Consider the following 26,659-nt stretch of genomic DNA (forward strand, 5'->3'; position numbering starts at 1 on the left):
ATGAGTATACATACAGAACTAAGACTACAAAGGAACCTGTACCACATACTGCTCCTTATTTCCAGCCAGCAGTCCCTCATTGTATGCTCTTCTAGATCTTTATTGATGATCCCGCACATTGAACATTGAAATTCTTTCTTTTCATAAGTTCCTTCTGTAAGATTTCACCTATGGCACATGGGGACAGCAACTAGGTATATCTCATTATCCAAATGGATTAGGTTTCTTGAAAGCCATTCAGATATCAAATATTTGGATAGCAGATAATATAATAAATGGGAAAGATAGGGTTTAGTTCCTGACCCACAATAAAACCTATTATACTTTGACATTTTGCAATGAAGTTTACTGTGTTTTGGTTTATTCTTGTGCTTTTCACAATACTGTAACCAGAACCTTATTGAAGGTGTTTATCTTTTCTCACTTTCTTCTTTACCAGATGTTAAACTTATTTGGCGATATGATTCGAGCAGCCAAGAGTCAACGCCAGGAAGCTGTCCAGATGAATATCTTTACTGCTGTACTGAGTGCACTGAAAGTACTGAGTGACAATAAGGCATCCTTCGGTCAAGATGATGTAAAAAAAGCTGCAACAGCTCTCCTATTGGTAGGTAGTGTAATTATACAAAAGTTGCATGTAATCATCTTTTTAATTAATATATCTGTGTTATGATTCTAAAATAATTGTGATCTCTTGTTAGTAGAGGACTTAATGTTTGAAAGCTAAGAATATAATAAAATATTTCTCATGTCTTAAGTGAATTGTTGAAAATAAGAGAAGTTATTTCTTCTAGGGAGGTTTAACACACCCCAATTCAACACTGAGGTGTGCATCAGGTGAAGCAATTGGTCGCATGGCCCAGGTTGTGGGAGACCCACGATTTGTGGCAGAGATGGCTCAGAACAGCTTTGATAAACTGAAGAGTGCGCGTGATGCAGTGAGCCGCACTGGTCACTCCTTAGCACTTGGTTGTTTGCATCGCTATGTGGGAGGTATGGGCTCTGGCCAGCACCTCAGTACCTCCATCAGTATTCTTTTGGCATTGGCCAAGGACACTACCTCACCTGTAGTACAGGTAAAACATGCACGATTTTCTGCTTGTCTTGGCATGCTGAATTCTCATATTCTAATGACAATTTTTATTTTCCAGAGGTAATAAGTTGTATTGTGGATAGTTGAAATTTTTTTATATCTTTTCTTTGTAAATTGTATATACATTATATAGAGTGTATAATTGTATATCTTGAATATTAAAGTATTATTATTATTGGAGAATTTCCAGCATGAACTTGGTTTATGAAATATTTAAAGATGCTATATATCTATTTACCTGTTAATTGGTTATAACTAAAACATGTAGCTAATTATCTGATCAATTCCTAGTCATTACTTTAAAGGGTTAATCTGTGGTTTAACCTTATTGACTTAGCTGGTAACATAACATGGGTCATTCACTCCAGCCTCTGATATAAAGTGGGATTTCAGGAACAACCTTCATATATACATTTCTAGTTAACATTCTTCCTTTTTGCCAGGTTTGGGCTCTTCACGCATTATCTCTTATTGCTGATTCTGGGGGCCCAATGTTCCGCTCTTATGTTGAGCCATCGTTAGCCTTGCTCCTAGAACTTCTGCTGTCTGTTCCCCCCCACACAGCAGAGGTCCATCAGTGTATAGGAAAGTGTCTTCAAGCACTCATCACTACTGTTGGTCCTGAGTTACAAGGTACTGTAGGTTATTTCTCTATACTGTATGTTGCTTGTTTCCGTTTAGTTCTTATCAAGAAATATATTCAGTACATTCATAATAGACTTGTCTTAAATAGTCACTCATTACCCAGGAGTCACCAGAATAAAATTAAACTCCAAAAATAACTGTTGATTTTCTAGGGACGAACAGCAGCGTAGTGATGGTGAGGTGGTCTCTTCTGTGTGGATGTGGGCTAGTACAGGAACATCCTGACCCATTAGTGCAAGCTGAGGCTATTGCATGTCTGCAGCAAATGCATATGTTTGCACCTAGACATGTCAACCTCTCTTCCCTCGTCCCTATGCTTGTGGTAAGTTGTCATACTGTGAAGTAACCTCTGAGTTAAGGTAAAGCTGACAATGATGAGTCTTTATTTGATAGTAATCCAATATGATAGTGAATTAACATTTTGGGAAGCCAATGAACAGGTGTAAAAATGGAAACAAATGTTCCTGGACATATAACAGTACTCAGTGGTGTTGCTGTACAGTTTAGGATCAATAAAAGGTGAGTTACAAATAGTATAGAGATTATTATTCAAACACTGTACTGTATCTTAATACTTGGTGGTTTTGTATTGAACAAAAATATAATTAAGAGCTCTGTGGTGAGGCAGCCTATGTGTCTCTGACAAACACAGGCACGTCACCAAATACTATGGATTTAGATTTAGATATACAGTTATTAGTATAATTTATTTTTGGTGTTGTAGAAAAATATATAAGTACAGTATCAATACAGTACATTAATATAATATTTTTATTGAAGCAAATACTGTATGTTAGAGGAGATATTAATCTATTACAGTACAGATATTTGGAAATGTTGATATATTTTCTAGGATGCTTGCATTGAACAAAGTATTTAGTATACTGTACAGCCAATCCCTGAGTTATGAACGGGTTACTTTCCTGGACCCTGTTCAGAAGTTGGAACAGTATTATTTCCATAGATTAGGTTGAAGCACAACCCTGCCCATACAAAACAACAATAATATCCTATACATAAAAAATATTGTAATTAGTGCTGTACAGGGTAATTAAAATGATGCTAAGATATATAAAGTAATGTAAAAAATGGGATTATAGTTACAGATGTTTGTGATGGGCGTTTGTATCTCCTTTACAGTATTGTACTTCTGTTTATTGTTCGTTTTGTTTAATGTAAATGGAGAAGATATTAACATGTTATACTTTATTGTATTTACATTGTGATCATTTAAGGCAGCCATGTTACTGAGCTGGTTTCTGTATTTTAATGTTATACACAATGTATGACTTCAGTATGTGTTATGAATCCCTCCAGAAGAATTATCCTTAAGTTTATTTACTGAAACCATTATTATTCAAACAAAGTATCTTATTTTCATCCTGCTGAATAAAATAAGATTGATTAGGTGGAAGTGAAAGTGTGAGGGAAAGAGTCGGCAGTATGTGAGGGGATTGCGTCATTTTTTTTTTATTCTGTAGTTAAAAAGGAGTAGTGATGCAGGTTTAATATGTGTGATAGAAATTCAGTGAAAGATATGTAGAGGGTGAATTGAAGATGAAAGTGATGGGGATAGTGTGTTGTTGACATTTGGTTAATGGGAAATTGGGTCCAGTATTTTGCTTGGTAGAGGGAAGGGAAAATAAGTTGATAGTTCTTTAGTGTTTTAATACCCTATATATTTTCATCCCGACAACAGAGAAAGCTTAGCTGTGATCATCTACTACTTCGCCGTGCTGCTGTTTCATGTCTCAGACAGCTGTCACAGCGTGAAGCCTGGGAAGTGTGTGAGCACGCCTTGAGCCTTTCACAAGGCAGTGAAGAACAGGAGCAGGGTATGTTTTGCTCAGTCATTTTTTATATTAAAAGATATAGTTTTGCTTATTATATTTCTATATTTCCTGTATTATAGTGCAAGTACAGTTAATCATACAAAAGTGGAGGATTTTTTCAACAGATGCAAGAGCCATGATCATTTACGTATTTAATTTTAGTGGTTGTAACTGAAAAAAGGTAGTGTTAATGATCAGGATAGTATACAAACTCAAAAGTAACTTTATTGTGGAGGTTTATGATATGGAAAGATGACTGTTTGGGCAGGGCATTAGTATTGTTGCTCATATATAATACAGTACATGTTTTTGTTCCTTCAGGGTTGGCTATGACAGAGACAGGACTCCCAGGCTTATTGTTTGGTCTTCTAGACACAGAAACAGATTGTGTTTTAGTTCGACATGTGCATCACACTCTAACATCTATGTTACAAGCTCTCGCCACCTCTCACCTCAATCTGTGGCTCACTTTATGTCGTGAAGTTCTGACAAGTGCATCAGGTGAGCACAGTACAATACAGTATTGGTAAACCTGTATACAGTTCTGTTGCAATATAAGTCTTCATGTTGATTTATTCTTTTGCATATTGTTAATATTTTGTGTCTTGCCATGAATGCAGAAGGGGTAAAAAATTACTCTTGACCTTATGTCTTTCTATACTGTACTTAAGTCAGTACTTATACATTACTTGATTTTCTCATATACCATTGGTCACACAGTCATGAAACTTGATGTACTGTATAGTACTGTACAGCATCACATCAAAAGTAGGTCAGTGTGAGCAATCTTTATGATTTTTTAACCTTAGTTATACTTTTGGTTAACCTTTGTCTTTGACTCATTCTAGGTGGTTAGTCTTTGGTGCCATCAATGTGGAAAGCAACACATTAATATTCCTTAGACAGCAGCTTGTACTTCAGTTTTTCATTCCCTTTATATACTTAGCTCCATACTACATCTTTACTTTATCATCTATATTCTAATATGTATTATGTCCTTAAAACATTGGAGACGACGATATTATTTATTTCAGGAAACGTTTAGAAAAATTGATTGTAGAATACTTATTCATGTGAGATATTTCCAGAAAGTGGCACCAGTGAGAACACAGGCGAGACTGGTGAAGAAGGTGCTGATGATGACATGGTTCAGATTCACACAGGAGGGGAACCTGACCCTCACCCTAGTATACCTCCCCGCTGGACTACCCGTGTGTTTGCTGCTCAGTGCATTGCCAGGATTATTCAGGAGTGCGAAAATAATCGTGCACACTTTGATTTGGCTCTTGCTAGGGAAATTCAGACAACAAAAATGAAAGGTATGATAGAGCAGTTTTATCTCAGTTGGTAGGACCTTTTGTTTGTGTGTTGGGGAGGGGACCTTCCTGCTACCTTTGGCATATATAAAAAAAAGAGAAGAAATACTATAGTATATAATGAAGGGAATGACATACTCTCCACCCCTAAAGGTAATCATCAACAAAGATTAATGAAAATACTTACTGGAGAGGAAATTGTATTTAGGGAATAAAAAAAAAAAGAAGAGAATCAGAACAAAGTGTGACATGTATATACATTTACAGGAGACTACTTGGTGCTACACTTGAGTGAGGTGGTGCGTATGGGCTTTATGGGAGCAACGAGCGATAGTGATGAATTGCGACTGGAGGGTCTCCATATCTTGCATCTGGTCATAGACAAATTTTCCCATGTTCCCGAACCAGAATTTCTTGGCCATGTGATACTTGAACAATATCAGGCTCAGGTGTGTTGCCATCTGACCTTAATGTTGGATTCTTCTGACTTGAGGGAGTTAATGTTACATAAAAGTTGTGCTTAAATTTTCCAGCATCAAGAATTCACTCTATTCTGTAATTGAAATGTTTATTAACTCATTTAATTTTTCTTTCTTATAAGTTTCATATATCTTACACTGTGTTATAAAGAGAACAACTCACTTGGTTTGTATGAATAAATTGATAAGCAGTCAAGTGTAAAGCCAAATTTCTCAGGTACAGAGTCACCAGATATACAGTGGCATTGCTTCAGTTTACTAATAAAGGTGGCCGCTGTTGGTAGGTTGGTGCTGCACTACGGCCAGCATTTGCTCCAGACACAGCTTCCCACGTGACTGCCCGGGCATGTGAGGTCTGCAGTGCATGGATTTGTTCAGGTATTTCTCTTGAACTTTTCTCATTTGGTGGATATTAATGATACACGTGTACAGAGTGTTATAGATACACTACTTTGAATGAGATTGTATTGTTTTGTGCGAGTTGTTTTGTTGTGGGTTTTATGTACAGTAGTGATATAAGGATGTACTATATTAAGATTTCACTGACTTTGGTTATTTTAGTCTCACATTCTTTTCCAGGTGTTGCTCGAGATCTGAATGACCTTCGGCGTGTTCACCAGTTACTAGTGTCATCCCTGGCTAAGCTGAACAAAGGCAATACCAAGGGACTGTATAATGAAAGTGCTGCTACTCTTGAGAAGCTTGCCATATTGAAAGCTTGGGCAGAGGTTAGTTGAGAATGATTTGTCATGATTAATTATTTTTCATGGTTTGAGGCAGACTTGTATTGTGGAATCTTCTTCAGGTATTTTAGTATCTTTAGATATCTTTATATAGGGAAACAAAATTATTCAGGTATGAGTAATGTGATTATACTTTTAGCAGAAGTCAGAAATGTAATTGGTTCCAGTAGTCTCCAGAAAAAGAGACATCAGCATCAATTCCCCCCCTCCCTTTTTTTTTTTCAAAACACCAGTCCAATTGTGTTCCTTCAGGTGTATGCCGTTGCTCTAAAAGGTGCTAGTGGAGATGATCGACTAGGTAATGAAGTGGAGGATGACAGACCTGAGGCTGAAACAGCCACACAACCATCCGAGGAGAGTTTGTTAAGTTTAGTGCAGCCAGAGTTGATGGCACTGTCCAAGTCTTGGTTAGCAGCTCTTAAGGATCATGCTCTACTTTCCTTGCCACCAGGTAAGTTACTAATTATTACAAGTTATGAAATTGATTAGAATTGGTACCAGGTACCAGTGTTATGCAGAGCCCCCTAGCAGGCTTCCATCATATTTTTGTACCAGGATTGTAATTTCTTGCCAATAATATAGTCCATGCAACTACCATCATTTATATGATGATAAATTTTATAGCTTAGTAGTTTTGAAAAGGGAAAAGCTTTTGCTTCCAAATATAAAATTTGCTCTTAAAAAATTCATGAACTTGTCTCAGTCCAGATTTATGAGTGCTTCCCAGTGTGTTTCTGAACCACTATTTAAGGCAATTTTTTTGCCCCTCCCCCTTTTTTTCCCCTGCTCTGGGGAGTGACAGCAAAAGGCATGTGATGTGAATGCCAAAAATAGCTTGATTCGAATGGCCTGTGAAAAGTATATTCATTAATGGTAAATGGGACTCAGCTTGGTATTATAAGCTATGTAAAATGTGATGAAAAGTTTTTCCTCTGAGGTAAATATTGAAAATTTTATTTTCTTCTTTCAGAATTTTCTAGTCAGCTTCCTCATGATGGAGGAGCCTTCTATTCAAATGAGAGTGTGGAGGGAGTGCGCCCCTACTACCGGAGTGCCTGGCCTCCCATGCTGTATGCTGCTGCACTTTGGCTCAGTTCAGGAGGTTTTGATAAAGCTGGAGAGGATGCTAATGAGAAAGCAGAAGCCAACCCCACAGCAGTGGCTGTGACACACAACACCACCACCACCACCACTACTGCAGCAGTAATAAAGACTCCTGAAGTTTTAAATACTGACCGCTTCTATCTACTATTAGGTACTGTACAGTATATGTCATTCTTTCTCATATTTTGTTTATACTAAAAACATTCATTATTAGTCATCAGTCTTACCACACAAGGGCTTCAAACTGATGGCTTCTCTCTTCTTTATGGATTATATCTTTCTTCATATCCCTTTAGTAATGGTTTCATTATTTGGATCACCTTAGGATTCACCCCCTAGCTTATTTCATCTTAAGATTAACCATCCTAAGGCTAATCTTACCTACTCTAGCACAAAATCTAATCTAACCAAACTTAACCCCAAGATATAGTTAGTGTTAAATCATTGGTGAAATAAACGGGGGGCTTACTTGAGATCATCCCATTATTTTTCTTCAATCTTGCCAGCTATTTATAAACAGATTTTGTATGTAATATCCAGGAGAAATTGTTATTCAAGAAACTTTGGTGAAAATGGACTGAATTTATGTTTTTTGTATTCTTGTTCTTAAACCAAAGAGTAATTATTTTTGTATTACAGGAATATGTTTAGAGTGGCTCTGTAGTCCAGTGCACAGTGATGACCCAGAGCGTAGTGTTGTGTGTCTACGATCTCTTGAAACATTGTTGTCCTCCCCTTGGCCAGCAAAAATAGTTGGTCCCAATGCTAGCCTCACTACAGAAATTGCAACAGTAATGCATAGGTAATTATCTGTCATTCATTAGCAATATTTCTAATGTACCTAAAACAGTATAATTCTTAAAGTTGTCAATAATTTTTTTCACACATCAACAATCTCCAATAAGGAGGGTGGGTTAGTATTACGTTAGTTTACTCTTGTCCACATTTGCCAGTTACTATACAGTATACTATTTTGTGTGTCTGGACCCCCTGAATAAAATGACATAGCTATTCATGTTTTGGGTTCCTGTGTATATTCCTAGAGAATCTAAATAGGATGATCTCTTATCTCTATCTTGAAAAAGGAGAAAGAATGCAACACATTTGAAATTTAGTCATAAGGAAGAACTTCTACGTCTGGAAAGCTTAAAATGCTGTTCGACACCACAACCGCATCCAGCCCATACGTGCACGAACTGATCGCTATAAGAACAGCCCAGTCCCAACCATTGTAAAAATTATCAATAACTTGTAATAAACCAGTGTATTCACTCCCAGTAAATACTACTTCTTGCACTGTCACTATGTTGAAATGCCCTGTAGTTTGAGCTTTTCCCCATCTAGTTATTATATATCTTATTTATTTCACTTATGTTATTTGTATATTATTTGCAATTCGAAACCCATTCCCCAAATATGTAGCTGTATATTTTCAGCCTTCTGGCTGCCAAGCTCTTTCAATAAACCGTTAATTATTATTATTATTACCGGTATTATTATTATTATTAAAATGCATCTCAAGCAGAACAAATCATACCAAAGCAAACTGGTTCTTAAATGACCTTATCCATTGGGTATTTGTCCATAATATGATGCTTATGTGATGTAATACTGAAAATTATGTAACTTAACCTTCATTCTTCCCCTGCATTTTTAGTACTTATGACTGTACAGTATTGCTATTATGAAAACACGTTTTAAGTAGATTTAGGGTTTTTATTTAAAAGAACACAACAGCTGAGGAAATTTTCATTTTAACACACAATACTTTTAGACCCATGGCCAAGAAACCCAACTCAGAACCTTGAACCTTCTCTTAGGGCAGGCACATCACAATAATATTTATTTGTATTTGCTGTACAGTACTTCAGTTGTTAGGTATGATAGAAGGATAAATGTTGATATTAACATAAGTGTTTTTTGTCTACAGACAAGTGCTAAGCTCAGACCACACAGATGTTCATCAGTCAGCAGTAACAGTAGTCTCACTGGTGGTAAAGGCTGCACAACAAGCTCTGGATGAGGAGAAAAGAAAAAAGAAAACGCACAAAGGTAAAAGCTTTACCCATCTTTAGTTGAATCTGTTCATTATTGCATGTTGCTCTACCAGGCAATTATGCTTGTTTAGTTGATATTGGAAGCCTTTCTACCCACCACCTTCCATTTTATGAGCCAGCTTCAGAATTCTTGAGTCACCTAGTGAAGGGCTGACCCCAGTTCTGGGTAACTTAGATACTCTCATTCCTTTTAGGGTAGGGTAGAAGTCAGCTATAATGGAAGAGCTTAATGCCTAGAAAGTTTGCTATGGCTGAGCCTGATGAGGGTTGAATTACTTGTCAACTAATGTTGTACAGGGGGCCCCCCCCAAGATCGTGGATTTTTATTTTGCGGTCCTTTATCATTCGCGGATGACACCCTGGATGTACCCAAGAATGTCTGTGGGTAGTTTTAAAGTTGCCGGCATTTTCGTGGCTGGGACAGGGAGCCATTTGTTCTAGAGACAATAATTTCCTTTACCTGTATTGTAAATATGTGTGAGTGTGTGTAGACACACACACACAAAACACACACATGAATAAATAATAATTGGAAAATCCTCTCACAAATAATCTGAAACAAATTTATTAAAAATGTCAGTCTACCCTCAAGTTCGTGCTTTATTACTTTATTAATAAAGCACGGACTTGAGGGTAGACTGTCACATTTTTAATAAATTTGTTTCTGATTATATATTTGTGAGAGTAGTTTCCAAAATATTATTTATTTGTATGTGTTTTGTGTTTTTGTGTCAACACACACACACACACACACACACACATACACATATATATACAGTACAATAAAGATAAAAGAAATAATTGTCCTAAGGGCAATTACATAAAGGGAAATACATTTCTTTGTACACAAGTAAAAATGTACTCCCCCCCCGGTCCGCAAATGTTATTCATGGAATTGGTGATTCGCGGCCATTTTGAGAACCCAACCCCCAAGAATTTAGGGAGTCCCCTGTACTCACTATTCATTGTTTTTTTTTACTTTAAATGGTAAAAAGTTTTATAGTTTTTATCATAGCTAGCTGATCAAATTATTAATTCTTAAGAAGCAACTAAAAATATATGAAATGTCTGAATAAATTTATGTACAGAGGAGAAGCCAGCCAACCAGGAGTGTGAAGGCTGTGAGGCAGACCTTCTGGGTGAGGGCAAGGAGTCTGGAGAAATCAACACAGCACAATCTTTGGTGTTTGCTGCTCTTCAGGTAAGAATTTACATTTTCACATCACAGAGGTTGTCATATAGTGAATTGGCCACTTTAATCATACTGGCATATTAGATACTGCTACTGAGAAACTTTCCACTGTTTTTTGACCTGCACAGGTTTTGAGATTGCATTTGGGTTTAGTGATGATGACTTGGATTTCAGTCAAAACATGGTTGATAAATTGTAAGGCTCCCAACTCAAAAGATGTGTAATTGGTCTTGTGTAACTGTATCCTTCATGACTGGTACATAATATCAAATGTGATCCATAAGACTGTTCCTTACTGATAGATGGCATCTATAAAACTACCTATCTAGTGGTGGCAGGAATGTTGACAGTTTAGTAGATTCATTCAGCCACATTGTTGCACATTCATCAAACGATGATTTAAACAGTTGGTTATAAGGGAAATGCTTTATGAACTTACATCACAGTTCAGAACTTTTCAGTCATAGTTAACGAGTTCATTTCCTCAATTCCTCTGTTACCCTCTTGCCCAAGGGGGAATGGGAAATTATAAGCTCAGCCACCAACTTGGGTATTTTTTCTAATTTATTTTTTTAAATGTTCTTGTTCACCTCAAGGAGTTTGGTATGGAATAAGGTTAGTACAATGTATAATGGCTTAGTTTTGTCACTACCTAGACCTAGAGAATCATCTCCCTGAACAAATTAAGACTTTTTATATGTTGATTTTGTTTTTGGCATATTTACCAGGTGTGTCTGTGTACATTAGTTCGCCACAAGCCACGTCTGGCTCCTCAGGTGGTGGCCTCAGCACCTTCACTGCTGGCACCTCCTCGACATCATGCCAAGACTTACCAGCTTGAAGCTCTTCTCTCTTCCACTGTAACTTTACTAACTGCACTACCTAATCTGTGCTCCCCAGCTGGTAAGTTGGTTGTTGGGAGTCATTTCTTTGAATGTTTGCCTATGGTCCTCTAATGTTGAGATGTTAAGCTGCATGCAAAAGAAAGTGAGTTCAGCTCCAAGTTTTTCTGAAAATTCAGGGTATTTATGAATGATTTCTGAAGGATCTTTCCCTTTGAGGTGACAGGATTGAATTGTTTCTAAAGCTAATAGAAACAAAACATAGCCTGTGCACTTGCATTACCCATATTTTGGTGTGTCCTTGTTTAACTAGTAATATAAATTCGTTTCAATATATTCCCAACTCAATTTTTTTTTATTTATATACATTTTGTTCTTCCACACCTAAAAATCTTTGCTATCTTATGGAAACTTGAAGAGTTGACTGATGCTGTTCATTTGTTGCTACACAGGTCCAAGTGCAGCTGTAACTAAGCTATTTTCCAACACAAACTCTTGCAATATTTCTTCATTGCGGACAATTGTTATGCATTTTTACACTTCGTTAATGTTTTGGCTGATGAGGTTTTAGAACTGTTATAAATACTTTTCACTTAATGGAAGGTACAATTGGAATTTAATCCTGGGCTTTCAAAAATTTTGGGGTACAATTGATACTTTGTCCCGTGTTTTCAAAATGTGCACCCATGGTACAGGGAACAAACTATTGATTACAGGGATATAGTTCTATCTAACAGGAAAATTGCTGTTAGATAGAAACTAACATTATTTTTCAGATACTCTATAGGCATTACCAAACAAATGTAAACATTTCGTAGAAATTGTGACTAATTTATTGCTGTTGTCACCTTTTACTAGGTGGAGTAGCCATCTTACCAACTGTATTATATCTGCTCACGGGTGTATTGCGTGAGTGTGGGAGCAAGTCTCGCCCCAGTCATGGCCTTCAAAACACCCCTGCACTCATGACCAAAGTCTTAGATGCTCTGGCTACGTTGGCTCGACATCCTTATGCTCGTGATCCCAGGTCTAAGGACCAGTGGTGCAATCTACTGCAATCAGCTCTTGCCAACATTATTGATCTTAGTAAAACTTGTAAGTACAGTAGTAAGAGTATTTTTGTTCTCATCAAAGTACAATAAACAAGAAAATTATATTTATGGGCACTAAAGTTTGGTACTGTTTGTTTTATGAATTTGATACAAAAAGCTGTATACATAATTACATTGTCTATTATCTAGTTCTATTTCTTATTAAATATTTTTAGTCTTTGGGTTACCACTGATAAATCTGTAGCACCTTGAATGGAACACCCTGGAAAGCCATGCCCTCACCAGTGGGCTTAACCTGCTCATGTGGCAGCAAATAGTGTCTAGTGGCATCAGTGTTACTGCTATAAACAGCTTTTCAACCATTAAGCATATGTTGAAATAAATCTCCCAAACCCTAACAGAGAAAGCGGTTACTTTAAGACGGAGGAAGATTCCATATCATTAAGTCAAAACCCAGAGTTAGGTTTCTCATAATGTTCCTCAGGGCTGTAGATGTGAACCATATACTGTGCAGTAGTTCAAGTTATTTAAGTATGGTTGTGTATTCTAAATGTGGAAATGTTATCTGTTAAGTGGTAGCTAATGCTGTTGAGGGTAAATGGCCTTTGTATAACCGTTTAGATTTTTTAAGCCTTACGTATTTCCTTACCACTATGATCACTGTACAGATGTTTCAAAATTTATATGTAATATCTTAACAAAAAATAAGTGTTAGTGAAGCTTATCTATGGGTTGGATATCTATGTGGTATTGTGCTGTAGGTTATAGTTGTGTGCCAAGTGATACCATTCACATATAAAGGAAGATCACTGGAGGGAGTTGCACTTACCCAGGTTGCCTCACATCAACAAATTAAGAAAGCGATATATCAATGAACGTATATCTAACCCAGTACTGTGAAGCCCCACACATTTGAGGCACATTTTATTGCATTACCATTTTACGTATTAAAATATTTCACCTGTAATTGTTGTAACATTGTATTTAGTAATATTTTTTGGTGGTTACAGGTGAAGAAGAACGTGTGACAGATGAGGTCGTTGTCCTGAGAGGTATTGCCCAGCTGATCCTCCATGCACCACCATCTGTCAGTCGGCCCCACAACCTACAGTATCCTGCAATTAACTTATTCAAAATGGCCACACAGCATCAGCAGCTCGATGTAAGGATGATGTATTTTACTGCATGTTTTCATTTATTTCATTGTTTGTGTTTAGTTGTTATGTTTCCTTGGTAACAAACAGATTTAAGAGGGAAAGCTGTAGTTAGGAGTTCCATGTCCATCATTTTTGTATGTTAATATAAAATAAGTGGAAGTAGAAGAAGGAAAATAAGAGCGATTAAGGAGTGATAAATTATGTAGACAAGGCATTTATGAAGGCTGTATTTGGTAGGGTAAAAGATCAGATGATGTATGTACAGTATAGTACAGGGTATTTGGAGAAAATTACTAAGAGACGTGTTATAAATACAGTAAGGTGAGAAGGATTTGATTTACATAAAAATAATGGTGGAATTGCAGTGAAGTAGTATGTATTTAATCTGTATTGACAAAAGAATCTACAGAAGTGTATTGAAGTATTGTATGAGTAAGAGAAAAAATATTTACTGGAGGCATCTTGTTCAATAAGGGGAGAGGGTTTCATCAACTTAAGCAGAATAATTTCTTTCTAGCAGCCTCTTCACAAGTAAAAATGTTCTTTTCAAAATTCCAGGTACGTATCCAGTGTATACAGACTCTGGAATCGATCTTCAGCCACACCGATAGTGAAATATCAACTCCATATATTCATGCCCTGGCACCACGCATCCTAGAATACCTTCATGAAGCTCACACAAGTCTGTCAAGTCAAGCAGAGCTGCAGCTTATCACAGAGAGTCTGAGTGCAATGGAGCTTTTGATACCAAGAACATTACCAGAACACAGTAAGATTTTAAATTTGTTACATTTTATGTAACTCAGACAGTACTATGGAGGAAGACTGTTTGTTAAAGTTAAAGATACAGTGTTACCTCTCTTATTATTATTATTATTATTATTATTATTATTATTATTATTATTATTATTATTATTATTATTATTATTATTATTATTATTACTGTACAGGAGGTCCCCAAGTTCATGGATTTATATTAAACGTTTTTCTATTATTTGCAGATGAAACCATGGATGTACCCAAGAATGTCAGTGGGTACCGGTAGTTTTAAAGTTACCGGCATTTTCGAGGCTGAGACAGGGAGCTTTATTACTTTATTAATAAAGCACGAACTTAAGGGTAGACTGTCACATTTTTAATGAATTTGTTTCTGATTATTTGTGAGAGTATTTTCCAATTATTATTTATTTGTATGTGTTTTGTGTATGTGTCTACACACACAACATATATACAATACTGTACAGGTAAAAGAAATAATTGTCCTAAGGGCAAACACATAAAGGGAATATACATTTCTTTGTACACAAGTAAAAATGTAACCCCTCACCCCCGGTCCGCAAATGTTATTCACGGATTTGGCGATTCGCAGCCATTTTGAGAACCTAACCCCCACGAATTTGGGGGGCCCCTTTATTGTTATTATTTTTATTTTACTATAACTGTATTACTTTTTTATATTTGAGATAATTAAGGAGGGGTTTCATAGAGAGTTCGGTGTATAGGAGATTCGTTCAGTTTAGAGAGGTAATGGTGGAATCTGAGGTGTGGTTCTCTATACTGTACCTGTATAGCAAATTTCAGTACGGAGAGTTAATATTGTACTATACCATATGAACTACTATACTACAGTTACGCATTTTTACAGCAAGGAGCTTAAATGTTCTTTTATAGGGAATGAGCTGGTGGGAGTGTTGGTTGGCATAATGGTTGGAGCTTTACAAGACACTAATCGACTGAGTAGTGTGAATCACCCAACTCGGCAGCTTCATCAGTACGCATTAGCAAGACTTCAGAAAATTGGACCACAATATCCACAAGTATGTACTGTATTGGTATGATTTATTCTAAACTAAAACAAAATTTGTAGTTTATTACCTTGTATGAGTATAAGGGCCTAGCAACTCTGTTTAGACAGCAAGGCTAGGATTCAAAACCCCAGGCCCCAATTGTGGCAAAGAAATTGAAAACTTGATATGATAAATAAGATTTTCCTTTACCTTCATACTGGTCTACCAAAGGATAATTATTTAGTAAAACAGTATGAGTTTTGTTATTAAGGATAACAAAATATATTTCAATTTATTCATTGTTTGTTTTCATACTATAAATCACTCAGTCCAGATCAATCACTTCAGAGTCCAATCACTTGTTTTAAGTTGCAGACATTATATTCCTGCTCAGACCTTGCTGACAGCTGAGTGCTCTTTTTGGATTGAGGCTTTTATGAACAGTAGTCCAGGTGTTAATTTTACTCATATGGACAGGTTAAGTGGTGTTAGAAGGGTGAAATGTCTTTCAGCATATCTAACATATTATCGAAGAACACTTAACCAGCTAGAGGAGGTGTGGTGGTTGAGTGGTTACAGTACTGGCCATCAATCCTTAGGGTCACTGGTTTGTACAGTCAGAAGTAGTAATTAGCCCCCCCCCTCCCCCCAACCAGTAGCTAGAGCCCAGTCTAGATGTTGCTGGGTAGTTTTGGAACTATCATGGCTGGCGATGTTGTATTGTGTTAATATCGACATTCACTGACTGTGACTCTGACTACTAGAGGAGGGAGGTAACAATTACTGCTTCTGACTGTACCTATGGTACATCCAGTTTACTCAGCTGTGGTTGGATATCTTACTTTACAATTAAAGAAGTGTTTAAGTGGTTGAGTACATAACCAGGCACACTGTTTCCCTGTATACTTCCCTTAAGGTCTGTAATACTCACTTCCAAATAGCTAGACTCACCCTCTCACAATTGGTAAACATCTGTAAGAAAAACCTTCACTTTCCAGGCACATCTCATAAACACACACACAAGCACAGCACCTTCCATTTGTGTCAGCAATTCTCTTATACCCTTGTATACACTGTCTCTCTCTACCAGAGCTCTGATTTACACCTCCATTGTTTATGTCATTTATATCATGTAGATATACTGTGCTGTGTATTTTTCCCAAGATTCGTTATATCAGTCATAATATATATTTGCAGGAGTTCCGTGCTGTTTTAACAAGCAAGCCAGAGTTACGTTTGAGACTAGAAAGTGCACTGAGAGGCCAACAAGAAGCCAGAAGCAAAGCCGACAGTTCATTGATGCAGGACTCAATGCAACACCAACCAACCATTAAGTTAAAGACAGACTTTTCTAATTTTGCTTCAAAGACTTAGAACCAATATCATAAGGTGCATGTGAAAAGGCTGAAATATCTACCAGTTTGTTTATCCATTATCTAATTGTTCAATTCCAATTATGGTATCTATCAGTCATTGTAGTATTGGAAATGATTTTATGTGTATCATGTACTCTTAATTTTCATCAAAAATTGAGGCATTGTAGCCAGATGGTAAGGATGAGTAGTGTGAGGGAGTGTGTGTGTGTATGTGTATATGATGTCAAAATGTAGATATCCCAAGACTATGGTTTTGAAGAAGTTGTACAATTGGGAAAAGTGTATAGAATATAGTTAGAAAAATATATTAAAAACAAATCATACTAGTTCTTCCATTGCTCTACATACTATTGAGCAAAGATCTGTAGTTGTTAGACCTAAATTCTTTACACTTTTATCACAACACTTTGCCTTAAAGGAGACATAGGTAAGTGTACAAGAACTTAGCTCTCATTGTCCTCATCTTCCACTGAGAGAAACATTAGTTGGTCGTGGGCCTCAATATGGGCTAATGTAACACCTTAATAAAACATGTCTCCAAAGTTTGCAAAGAAGCTTATGATAAGTTAGCTTAAGTTGAAAACCTCACATTGCTGACTCATTAACCCTTTAGGGGTGATTGCTTGAACATTTCGGGTGACCAGCCAGATGAGATTTTTTAGATTTTCAAAAGAAACTATATACTATCCTTACGCAAGAGTATTTACAATTGACTGTGGTATTAAGCTTGATTTTTAGCAGTTCCCCATTGATTTATTATAGAAAATCAATGAAGATGTGAGAGAATATGAATGATGATTGATAATTACTCACTTACAGTATACAGTATACGTACTTGTTTTAATATTAAATTGTGCACCTCAGGCAAATTCGCATGCTTGGTAGGCTTGCTAGGGACCCATCTATGTGCATGTAATCATTCAAAAGTGGATGGAAAAGCTTATTACATAACAGTTGGGGGGGAATCATCCTTAAAGGGTTAACAAATACCTTATCAGTATACTTGTCAGGTAATGTTCTTCTGGAACAGGTTGGGATATAGAGCAGGTAATAAATGATAAAAACATATTTACTATATATCTGTAAATACTAAAATCTAGTCTTGGTGAAGGTAATTTTTAAGTAGTTTGTGTGTGAAAGGAATGTGAGGATGAATGAAAAACTGAAAATGTACATTGACTGTGGTGCTTTGAAATTATACATGTTACCATACTGTGTGTTTATGATATACATATATTGTAAACTCCCTTAACCAGATTAATCAGTGTGTGGCCAGTGAAGTTAACAGAATTCTGTTTAACCATCAATATTCTGTTGAACAAACAAAAGTTTTCCCTAAACTGAACATTTTCTTGTTACTTGTCTAATTTCTAGATTTTAATTTTGCAACTTTCAAAAATAAACCCAAAATATGGGGCCCATTGATCCCCTTCCTTTTCATAGGACTCAACCTCAGTTGAATGCAAAGATTCAGCCCAAATTTAAGGTTGCCTGTAAGTTTAGGGTTCATTAGGCTCAAAGACCTCTTGGCTTAGTAAAACTAAATTTAGCTTAAGACTTATTGGCACACTCAGATTACTGCTCACTTTTGTTTTCCATGGAAATTGAACCTAATTAGGACAGGGGCCCAAGTAGCCTTAAGCTTTAATGAGCCATAAACGTTGTGGCAGATAGGAATTGAATTCGGGCCTGATCGTTATTTTCTATTAAATTGGGTTTTATTATGATGTGGAACTTAATGAGATCTGTCTTAATGGACCACAAACTTAACGGCATCATAAGAGCTCTAATCGGTCTTCAGTTTCCATTAAAATTGGGTCATCTTATGCTCAGTCTTCATTTCCCAGTAAACTTATTAGGGAAATGGCTCCTGTGAGCCCCAAGTTGTAAATTAATGGCACTAATATATAAAGTACTATCAAATTCAGTCAGATCCTCTGGAAAACACACACACCTAATTAACCAGGAAATGTTACAGAGAAGTTAGTGAAATATTGTTGCATGAACTATGGGCAGGGTAATGAGGAGACAATAGATTATACAGAAGATACTCTATACACCGGAATTCACCTTTTTTGGACTCTGAGGCGCTCCGGACCACACCTCTATTCACCAGAAATATTTGTAAAAGGTCCGGAAAATCCAGCATCAGTCCAGACGGTTTGTGTGGTTGAATATGTGTGGGTGTCTTGAGTCCTGCTTTCATACGTATCATATCAATGCACCGCACCTCGCTACCTACACTCATTTATGTGTACTTTATATGTAGAGTACATATTGTCTTGTAACAACAAACATGAACTATATGCTGTCTAGTGAGCAAGTGGCTTGTAAACAATGCCAAACTTATTTAGCTACTAATTGTAACACTGGTGTTTGGAATAATCATATGTAAAAGTACAGCTGTGTTTTTGGATGATGGACTTAATTGGATAATAAATGAAAGGCAAGAGTCTGTGATTATCTTGGATATTATGTGGTTTATAGATTTTGGGATAAACAAGGTCCTATTTTGTGTGTGTGTGTGTGTACAGGTCACTACTGTACTTAAATGAGAATATAGTACTGGAGCATTATGTGGTGCTGGGGGAGTTTGTAATTTTAGTTTTACATTCCAGACTGCCCCTCTTTGTGGGGTACAGTACACGTTAGCATTAGATTTTCATTTAACTGCCTCCACTTTTAGCTGGCTATAGGTACATGAGTCTCCTTGGACCAACATGAGGTTATAAATGGGAGATTGATCCTGGAAATCTCATCTTATACAGTAGCAAAGTCAAGACAAGGAGGCTGAGCCCTCCCACTTTCCCATGGATCTATAGTGAAATTCACCCGGACTGAGGCTTCTTACTGAAAATCTTTTACGGTGGAAATGGACCAGTGCTGTGCAGCTACTGAGTAGAATTTCCTCTTTAAATTGCAAACCGTATTTATTTCTTAGGACAAACGATTTTTCTTGCTTGCACAATGTAGAAAAAATTAACATTTACAAAAATAAGGTATAAAGCCTAACTAGAAGTACAGTGTACTGTGAAAAGTGAGTAACTCATTTATGGCCGGAAACCAACTAAATCCTTCCTAACTTAATTAAATATTATTTTTTTATGACAGGCTAAGTTTGTTTGGGTGAGTTCAATTTGTCTGTTATGATGAAGTTTCTTCTCATTTTATTTACAGGACTGGAAAATTTAGGAGGACTATTTCACCCTGTTTTCTTCAATTTTTAATCTTACTACATACAATAGTTCTTGCAAAGAGAACATTTTGTACAGTAAACCCTCGATAACTTGGCATTCGATAGCTCAAAATTTCTTATAACTCGGCACGAATATGGTCTTGGAATGTATTATACTTTAACTCGGGAAATGCCGAGATATATAAAATTATCTGGGAAAATCTCGGCATATCTGACCGTGTGGGTAAGAGTAACGCTGGCAGCTCAAAAAAAAGTGCAGAAAAGAATTAAGCCTGCAAAACTTTCTGATGTAGATCATCCTGTGTACAAGTAGTATAAGCAGGAATGTGTGTCAGGCGTCACTGTACATGACATGGACAGTACAGTACAGCACAGCACTCTTAGTATTTAAATGAAAATACTTTGTACAGTCAACAAAAAAATTTCCTGCACTTTTATGGTGTTATACAATATGAAACACCGGACCAAGAATTCTGAACAACACTCATTTAAACTGGTGATTCCTGTTAACTTCTCGGTATTAACTATATGTGATATAAAAAATACATCATACTGGCATCACACAACCAGAAATATCAACCTTACCAAATTAATATGGCCTCAATTAGTGATCGTTGCAGAGGTCATCAGACCCCAGGGTGCAGAACATATGTTTGCTGACTATATGTAAAAATTTTTATTTTATAAGTAGAATGTCAATTTAAAGCGATTCAATTTAAGATTATTGATTTAAGCAACACCCACAATTAAGGACAAGGTTTTAATTTAAAGCGAATCTTTCCTATTTTGCATGAGTCAATCTGGTGCATCATATTTTAAAATTTGTGCCTAATGTTTCATTAGCCACGCTACACTGTCCTAAGGGCAAAGCTGTACTGTACATGTACTCAAAATAATGTACTAAATAATTATTAAAATTTTTGTATAGTGCAAACTATAGCATCTTTATATTTAAATTAATCACTATCTTATAAGAATTCCAGCAATGTAAATTATATCCTCCCCGGTCACTTCTGTGACATTTTATAAGCAAAAAACATAAACTCAAGCTAAAGGACATAAGTAAACAAATAAATACTTCACTAGACCTTTGGTGCCAACTGTCAGACATGTCACTGTCACCTCCCCTTCCTCCCTCCCTCCCTTCCAGCCAGGGTTTGGTGTTTTAGGCTTAAAGTTTTTATCTTATATAATGTCACAGACTAAAGTTAGGAGAATATAATTTGTATTGCTGGAATCCTTGCAAGACAGCGAATAATTTGAATACAGTGGTCCCTCGGTTAACGAGTTACCTTCCATAAGATTCTTAACTTCGGTTAACTAGCAATCCCTCGATTAACGAGTTTCTTACAAGCCGACCTCCACATGTTTTCGCTTGCATTTGGTGGTCCACCAGCTGTAGTATTAGTCTGCCAATACAGTAATCGGTTTTAGGGCTTAAATGCCTTACCATTTTAGTAAATATCAAGAAGTTTATACTATTCAATAATTTTAAAAGTTTAATATTAATTTTTTTAGTCATTTTAACAATTATTGAACATAATTGAAGGTAAGGTCACTAGTTTCATGCGCGCCATCCAGCCTGCCAACACACCATACAGGCGTCAGTCTTGTGTCTTTTCAGTGGAGGTAACATCTTGCTTGAGACTCTTCAACTAAATGCTTTTTTCTGTGTTTGCAAGCAAATTATTGGTCATTTTGAAATTTATTTTACATATTGACAATATATAATGCAATGCAGTGTTGATTTAAAGAAAATAATTTTGAATTACACCAAGAGAACTAAAATTTTATGGGTGAAATGGCTCCATGGGGTGACTTCTCTTCCACCCCAATGCCTTCTCTTCTCCCTTCTCCTCCACCCCCATTCTAATTCCCATCATCATCATCATCATCATCCAGGAGCCTTCTACATACACACCTCAAAGTAAGTGTACTTTTCTACCTTTTTTGTTGAATTTAGGCAATTTTCGGTGAGCTGGAACCAATTACCCAAAAACCCATTGAAACAATGGTTTCGGTTAACGAGCAACCTTCTAGAACGGATTGTGTGCGTTAACCGAGGGACCACTGTATAAACGTCATATATTTTGCACGAGATAAAATGTTTTGCTCTTTTAATAATACTGTATTCTTAAATTAGAACTAAAATTTGTATGTCTAATGCGAGTTATAGCATTTTTATATTCAAATTAATCACTATCTTATAAGAATTCCAATGTTAATTATATTCTCCCATGTCAGTTCAGTGATATTTTATAAGAAAAAAATGAATGTCACTCTTGAGTACAGATAAATAAATAAGCACTAGACCTTGGCATCAACTGTCAAACATATCACCTCACTTCCCTCTCCCCCCCCCCCCTTTCTTCCCAGCCAGTAAACAGACCATTTCACATCCCTTAATTTTAGCTGTGTTGATTTATGAGTGTTTGTTTTAACATAATACTACAAAAAACAATGTTTTGTTTATTCTAGATGGGCTGAGGTGCATCTGGGTAGACTCTGTCTTTTTAGCATTTTGTGTTTCTCTCAAGTAGCAAACTCAATTATACCATTAAAACAACACTCTGATTTAGTGCGAATTGGTTTAAAGCGACCTTTCTTGGAAAGTATCACATGTTATATCGACGTTCTACTGTATAAGTGAACAAATTACTGTACAATAGTATATTATACTACAATAGTATACAGTAGTACAGTACATAAGTGCTTCCATCGTCCCCTACCATATCTGTCACCTACCATGCCTCTGTGTAACCTACCGTGCCTCTATGTCACCTACTATGATGCCTCATTCTTTGCCTGCAGTGCTGGAAGTGCTACTTTTTTACATTTAGTAATTACATGTACACATATATGGGTTGATAAATTTTTATTGCTGTGTCTTTGTAGGAGGGGGGGAAGTGCCTTGATAAGTCGGAATTTGGGATAACTCGGCAAGGCCAGAGCCCCATATGTGCCGAGTTCTCGAGGGTTTACTGTATATAATAACAATTACACTGTTTAATTTTTTTTTTCAGGAAATTCTTCTTAATAGCTGTACACCACAAAAATGAATTTTTACAATCACCAAAACACACTTCACTACCTCCCTACACATGCAAAAATTGTCTGCCCAAGCAAACTTCTCAGAGTACTTACATTAATTTATCTATAATTTACTTAGCCCTTTTATCATTTATTTTATTCAACAAGAAAATGAATTTTTATTCATTTTTTTTAAATTCAGTTTCCTGTTTGAAATCCAGTAACAAAATATGACACAACTGGTTTACAACTGTAGAGGGCAAAGGAGTTGGCTGACACTGCTATGCAGTATTGTACTTTATAGCAAACTAACATAAGTATGCAGCTACTGGGGTAAATAATATAAGAAATTGTTATTCATTTGCAGATTGAAATACTGCCTCTCTAGATGGCAAATTTTTGATATTCAAGTTAAAATTGTGAATCTCAAGTTTCAAACTGTGCAACCTTTGTACAGTACAGTACTGTAGTTGTGAGAGTTACCACTTGAGCCAGTGAACATTGTTTGCATTCAGATCTAAATACTGATTTTTGGTGTACAGGGCATTGTTATTTTGGACACACTAAAGTAGTTAACACTTTAATATTCAGTTCCGGGCGTGATTTTTTTTCACTGAAGAAAATTGGCAATGGGAACCATTTCTGCTTTAGTCAAAAATTTTATTTCCGTATTTTGTTTTTAAAAAAACTTTCAATATATATATACTGTACTCCTCAGCACTCTGATACCCAGGGTCAAAATTTTTTAATTTGGTAAGTACACATCCTAATTACCCAGACAAATTTGATTAGTTTTCAACCACTATATACTGTACTTGCCTCCTGTATATTTTCGTTGATCATTTGTTTTTTCTATTACAGTATTCTAGACATATTTAAGTATTACAGTCCCTTGTTACTTGTGGTTTTAATTACTACGGTATATTTGCTTCTCCAGCTGTAGCACAGCACAAAAAGTAAGTGCAGTCCAGTGTGTCTCTCCTTTCATGTAGTTTCTTTGCCTTTCTGCTTTATTTATACAAAATATATTTTATAGAAAACAATTATTATTTTTAATAATAGCACACTAGAATTTAGGGGTTTCCTTGCAAACAATAGAGGAGTCACAAAAATTGGATAAAAGGTAATGGAAAACTTGAAAATGTAATTCATTAGGGAGGGGTTATCATTGAATGAGTGTGGGGGTCAGAGAAGGAAGTTACTGGGCTCCTCACAGTGATTTGCCAGATACTGTACTGGTAACACATTCAAGTGTCAAGAATTTACTGTTGACATTGAAAAGTGCCAATACAGCTGAACTTCAAGGTATTTTTCCTTTATATTGCTGTGAAGCATATTTTATGTAATACCTGTATATAACATTTTTACTCTACCCATTGTTATAATTTTCCCATAAGAATATTTTAGATAAAATTACGGTGTATCATACTGTGTAAGGCTGGGTTTGAGTGGATTATTCATATTTTGCTCCACAATTCATTAGGCTGTGGTTTGTTGAATTAAATTAGAAATTTACTAAGGTGGTATTTCTGCCTAGTGTTCCCTCAGAAGTAGCCATTGAATTTCTATGACAGTGCAAAAGTCGTTAATTTTATTATTAAGTTATAATAACCAAAGAACACATTGTACATTTCATCCTTTTCTTATGTAGGGAGGAATTGCTGTGATTTTGAATGAACAGTCTTTGTTTTGAAAACATTCAGGAGAATAAATTTCAATTCCCATAACGGTGCCAGTGAAAAAGGATATGTCATCCTTCCTGATACCGAGCTTACTCCCCTAGCTGCTTCTCTCATTATTTAAGATACTGAGTACTCATATTCAGCCCATGGTAACAAGAAAATTTTTCCTTGTACAGTAGTTATTACAATGGTTCTAAGGAGTAAATTAATAGGTTCAGCAAAGAGGGAAAGATAAAGTACAGGTACAAGTACACACTCGTCAATAAAAAAGAAGCTTTTATAGTATTCAGCTGATTTACACAAAAACTGTAAATGTAACCCTCTTTCATTCGACTTTTTCTGATTGATGTACCCATTGCTAATCTTGGTTAGGTATTCATAATGGGGGGGACAATCACTGGGTCATACCTTCCTCCGTCCTAACTAACCCGAATTAATGTGGTTTTAGTGCATTTTGACCAGTTGTACAGGTAACTGTTTTAAGAAACCATACCATTTTCTATTTAGTAAGAACTGTATGTACAGTATATGAATTTTTTTCCTGATTTTAAAAATAGGTAAAATTATTTTGTTTTGTAATTTTATTTGCAGCCAATGCCTGTATTACTTAGCTGTCAAGTACTGTAGATTGGTATATCCTAAAGTTTGAGACTTCCAATAAATACAAGATCAACACCAGAGGACCATGCTTTTAAAATTATTTGTAATTACTAGCACATGGATTTCCATTATTATTACAACCTCTTTACAAATAGCAAGTTGTTTGTTGACTAAGTAAGTCACCTGAATATCATATAAATCCCCTGACTGTTACTGATTGTGAAGGGGAGATGACCAATGGCCATAACTTAAAAGATATTGGAACCTGACCATCTGGCAATATATGCTTCGTCCACCCATATACTGTATACACTACTCGTACGTACCTAGCAGTGTTAAATATAATTTAAAATAGGCGGAGTTTATTTTAATATTTAATTAGCTGTGTACACCAATTACTATATACTCCGTTTGACCTGACCTGGATGGTGAACACAAAAAAGAAAAGAGCTGTTGTTTTAATAGTAGATATTCAGTGATCTATAATCTTGAATGATTTAAGTACTGTACTTGGTTTCAAAATATTGCCCTATGGAAAACATTGTGATATTACCCAACCAAGTTGTCCTGTGATTTAGGTGTGACCCCTTTTGTAGGCAAGCAGTGTGGCTGATATTAGAGTAGTACAGTACTGTTTGAACTACAAATATGGCTGTTTTTCTCCATTACTGTACAATATAATAAAATGGTACTGTAATTGAATTAAACTTGTTTATGTGAAGTTCCAGAGACTATAGCAATAAACTTTAGTTCATTATATAAATGACTTTTTTAACCCTTGTATCTGAATAGGCACTGGTGCAAAGCTTGATGTTCTCTCTAATCTAGGATCATAGGGCAGCTAACCTATCCACTTCTTGTAAGGTTACCAAAAGAGAGCTAAAATATAAAATTGAAATGCTGCCTTTTGATTGCTCACAACTGGTGTTCATATACCTTCTCTTCTTTATTAGTACTACTGCCAACAACATATTCCACCATTCTCTCCCTTTTATTCTTATCCTCTCAGGTCTACAGACTGCCTCCATTTTATAGGCCTGCACTCTTGAGCTGCTCCCAACCCCTTCCTTCTCATCTCAATTGACTTATAATCTTTCTTTTAATACATAGTTAAATGTTCTGGTTTGTCAATAACTACAATACATATTTATTCATTCATTCAAAGCTGTTCACATGGAGCTGTGAGCTCATGTCCAGAGAACAGAAAAAGACACGCTCTCTTAGTAACGGTCTACCTACCACTCTCTACTTAGATGGGTGCCGAGGAGGCTGATTTTAGGTCAGCATTGACCTTTCTGAACCCTACCTGGGGACGTTGTCTTGATACTTACATTACTCATATTATGCTGATGTAGCAAGGTCTACAGGAGTGTTAGAATATAATATAATGTTATGCACACAATGTGACCCGACTATTTTTCTGTAATAACTTCTGCACTTCCTCTTTTCTGACAGCTCTATAGCCAACCTTATTTT

The 26,659-nt window shown here is 36.1% G+C and overlaps 1 protein-coding gene across 2 annotated transcripts in view; it reads left to right on the forward strand.

Annotated features, from left to right (window-relative positions):
- The window catches only part of LOC121878857 (HEAT repeat-containing protein 5B-like), a 31,825-nt gene extending 13,937 nt beyond the window's left edge, over nucleotides 1–17,888 (forward strand). For both annotated transcript variants that reach the window (XM_042385274.1, XM_042385275.1), the window contains exons 16-36: nucleotides 440–607; nucleotides 795–1,076; nucleotides 1,537–1,726; nucleotides 1,891–2,060; nucleotides 3,438–3,573; nucleotides 3,892–4,071; nucleotides 4,659–4,889; nucleotides 5,154–5,335; nucleotides 5,650–5,743; nucleotides 5,945–6,093; nucleotides 6,361–6,559; nucleotides 7,079–7,363; nucleotides 7,852–8,014; nucleotides 9,143–9,264; nucleotides 10,358–10,470; nucleotides 11,190–11,364; nucleotides 12,162–12,398; nucleotides 13,366–13,517; nucleotides 14,071–14,281; nucleotides 15,184–15,329; nucleotides 16,497–17,888. In XM_042385274.1, coding sequence (XP_042241208.1) covers nucleotides 440–607; nucleotides 795–1,076; nucleotides 1,537–1,726; nucleotides 1,891–2,060; nucleotides 3,438–3,573; nucleotides 3,892–4,071; nucleotides 4,659–4,889; nucleotides 5,154–5,335; nucleotides 5,650–5,743; nucleotides 5,945–6,093; nucleotides 6,361–6,559; nucleotides 7,079–7,363; nucleotides 7,852–8,014; nucleotides 9,143–9,264; nucleotides 10,358–10,470; nucleotides 11,190–11,364; nucleotides 12,162–12,398; nucleotides 13,366–13,517; nucleotides 14,071–14,281; nucleotides 15,184–15,329; nucleotides 16,497–16,673 — 3,762 coding nt within the window. In that variant the 3' untranslated portion in view covers nucleotides 16,674–17,888. The remainder of the gene's footprint in view (nucleotides 1–439; nucleotides 608–794; nucleotides 1,077–1,536; nucleotides 1,727–1,890; nucleotides 2,061–3,437; nucleotides 3,574–3,891; nucleotides 4,072–4,658; nucleotides 4,890–5,153; nucleotides 5,336–5,649; nucleotides 5,744–5,944; nucleotides 6,094–6,360; nucleotides 6,560–7,078; nucleotides 7,364–7,851; nucleotides 8,015–9,142; nucleotides 9,265–10,357; nucleotides 10,471–11,189; nucleotides 11,365–12,161; nucleotides 12,399–13,365; nucleotides 13,518–14,070; nucleotides 14,282–15,183; nucleotides 15,330–16,496) is intronic.
- Nucleotides 17,889–26,659: the final 8,771 nt, after the last annotated feature.

The sequence above is a fragment of the Homarus americanus genome, unplaced genomic scaffold (genome assembly GCF_018991925.1).
Source record: "Homarus americanus isolate GMGI-L3 unplaced genomic scaffold, GMGI_Hamer_2.0 scaffold54840, whole genome shotgun sequence".
In the NCBI taxonomy this organism is placed as follows: domain Eukaryota; kingdom Metazoa; phylum Arthropoda; class Malacostraca; order Decapoda; family Nephropidae; genus Homarus; species Homarus americanus.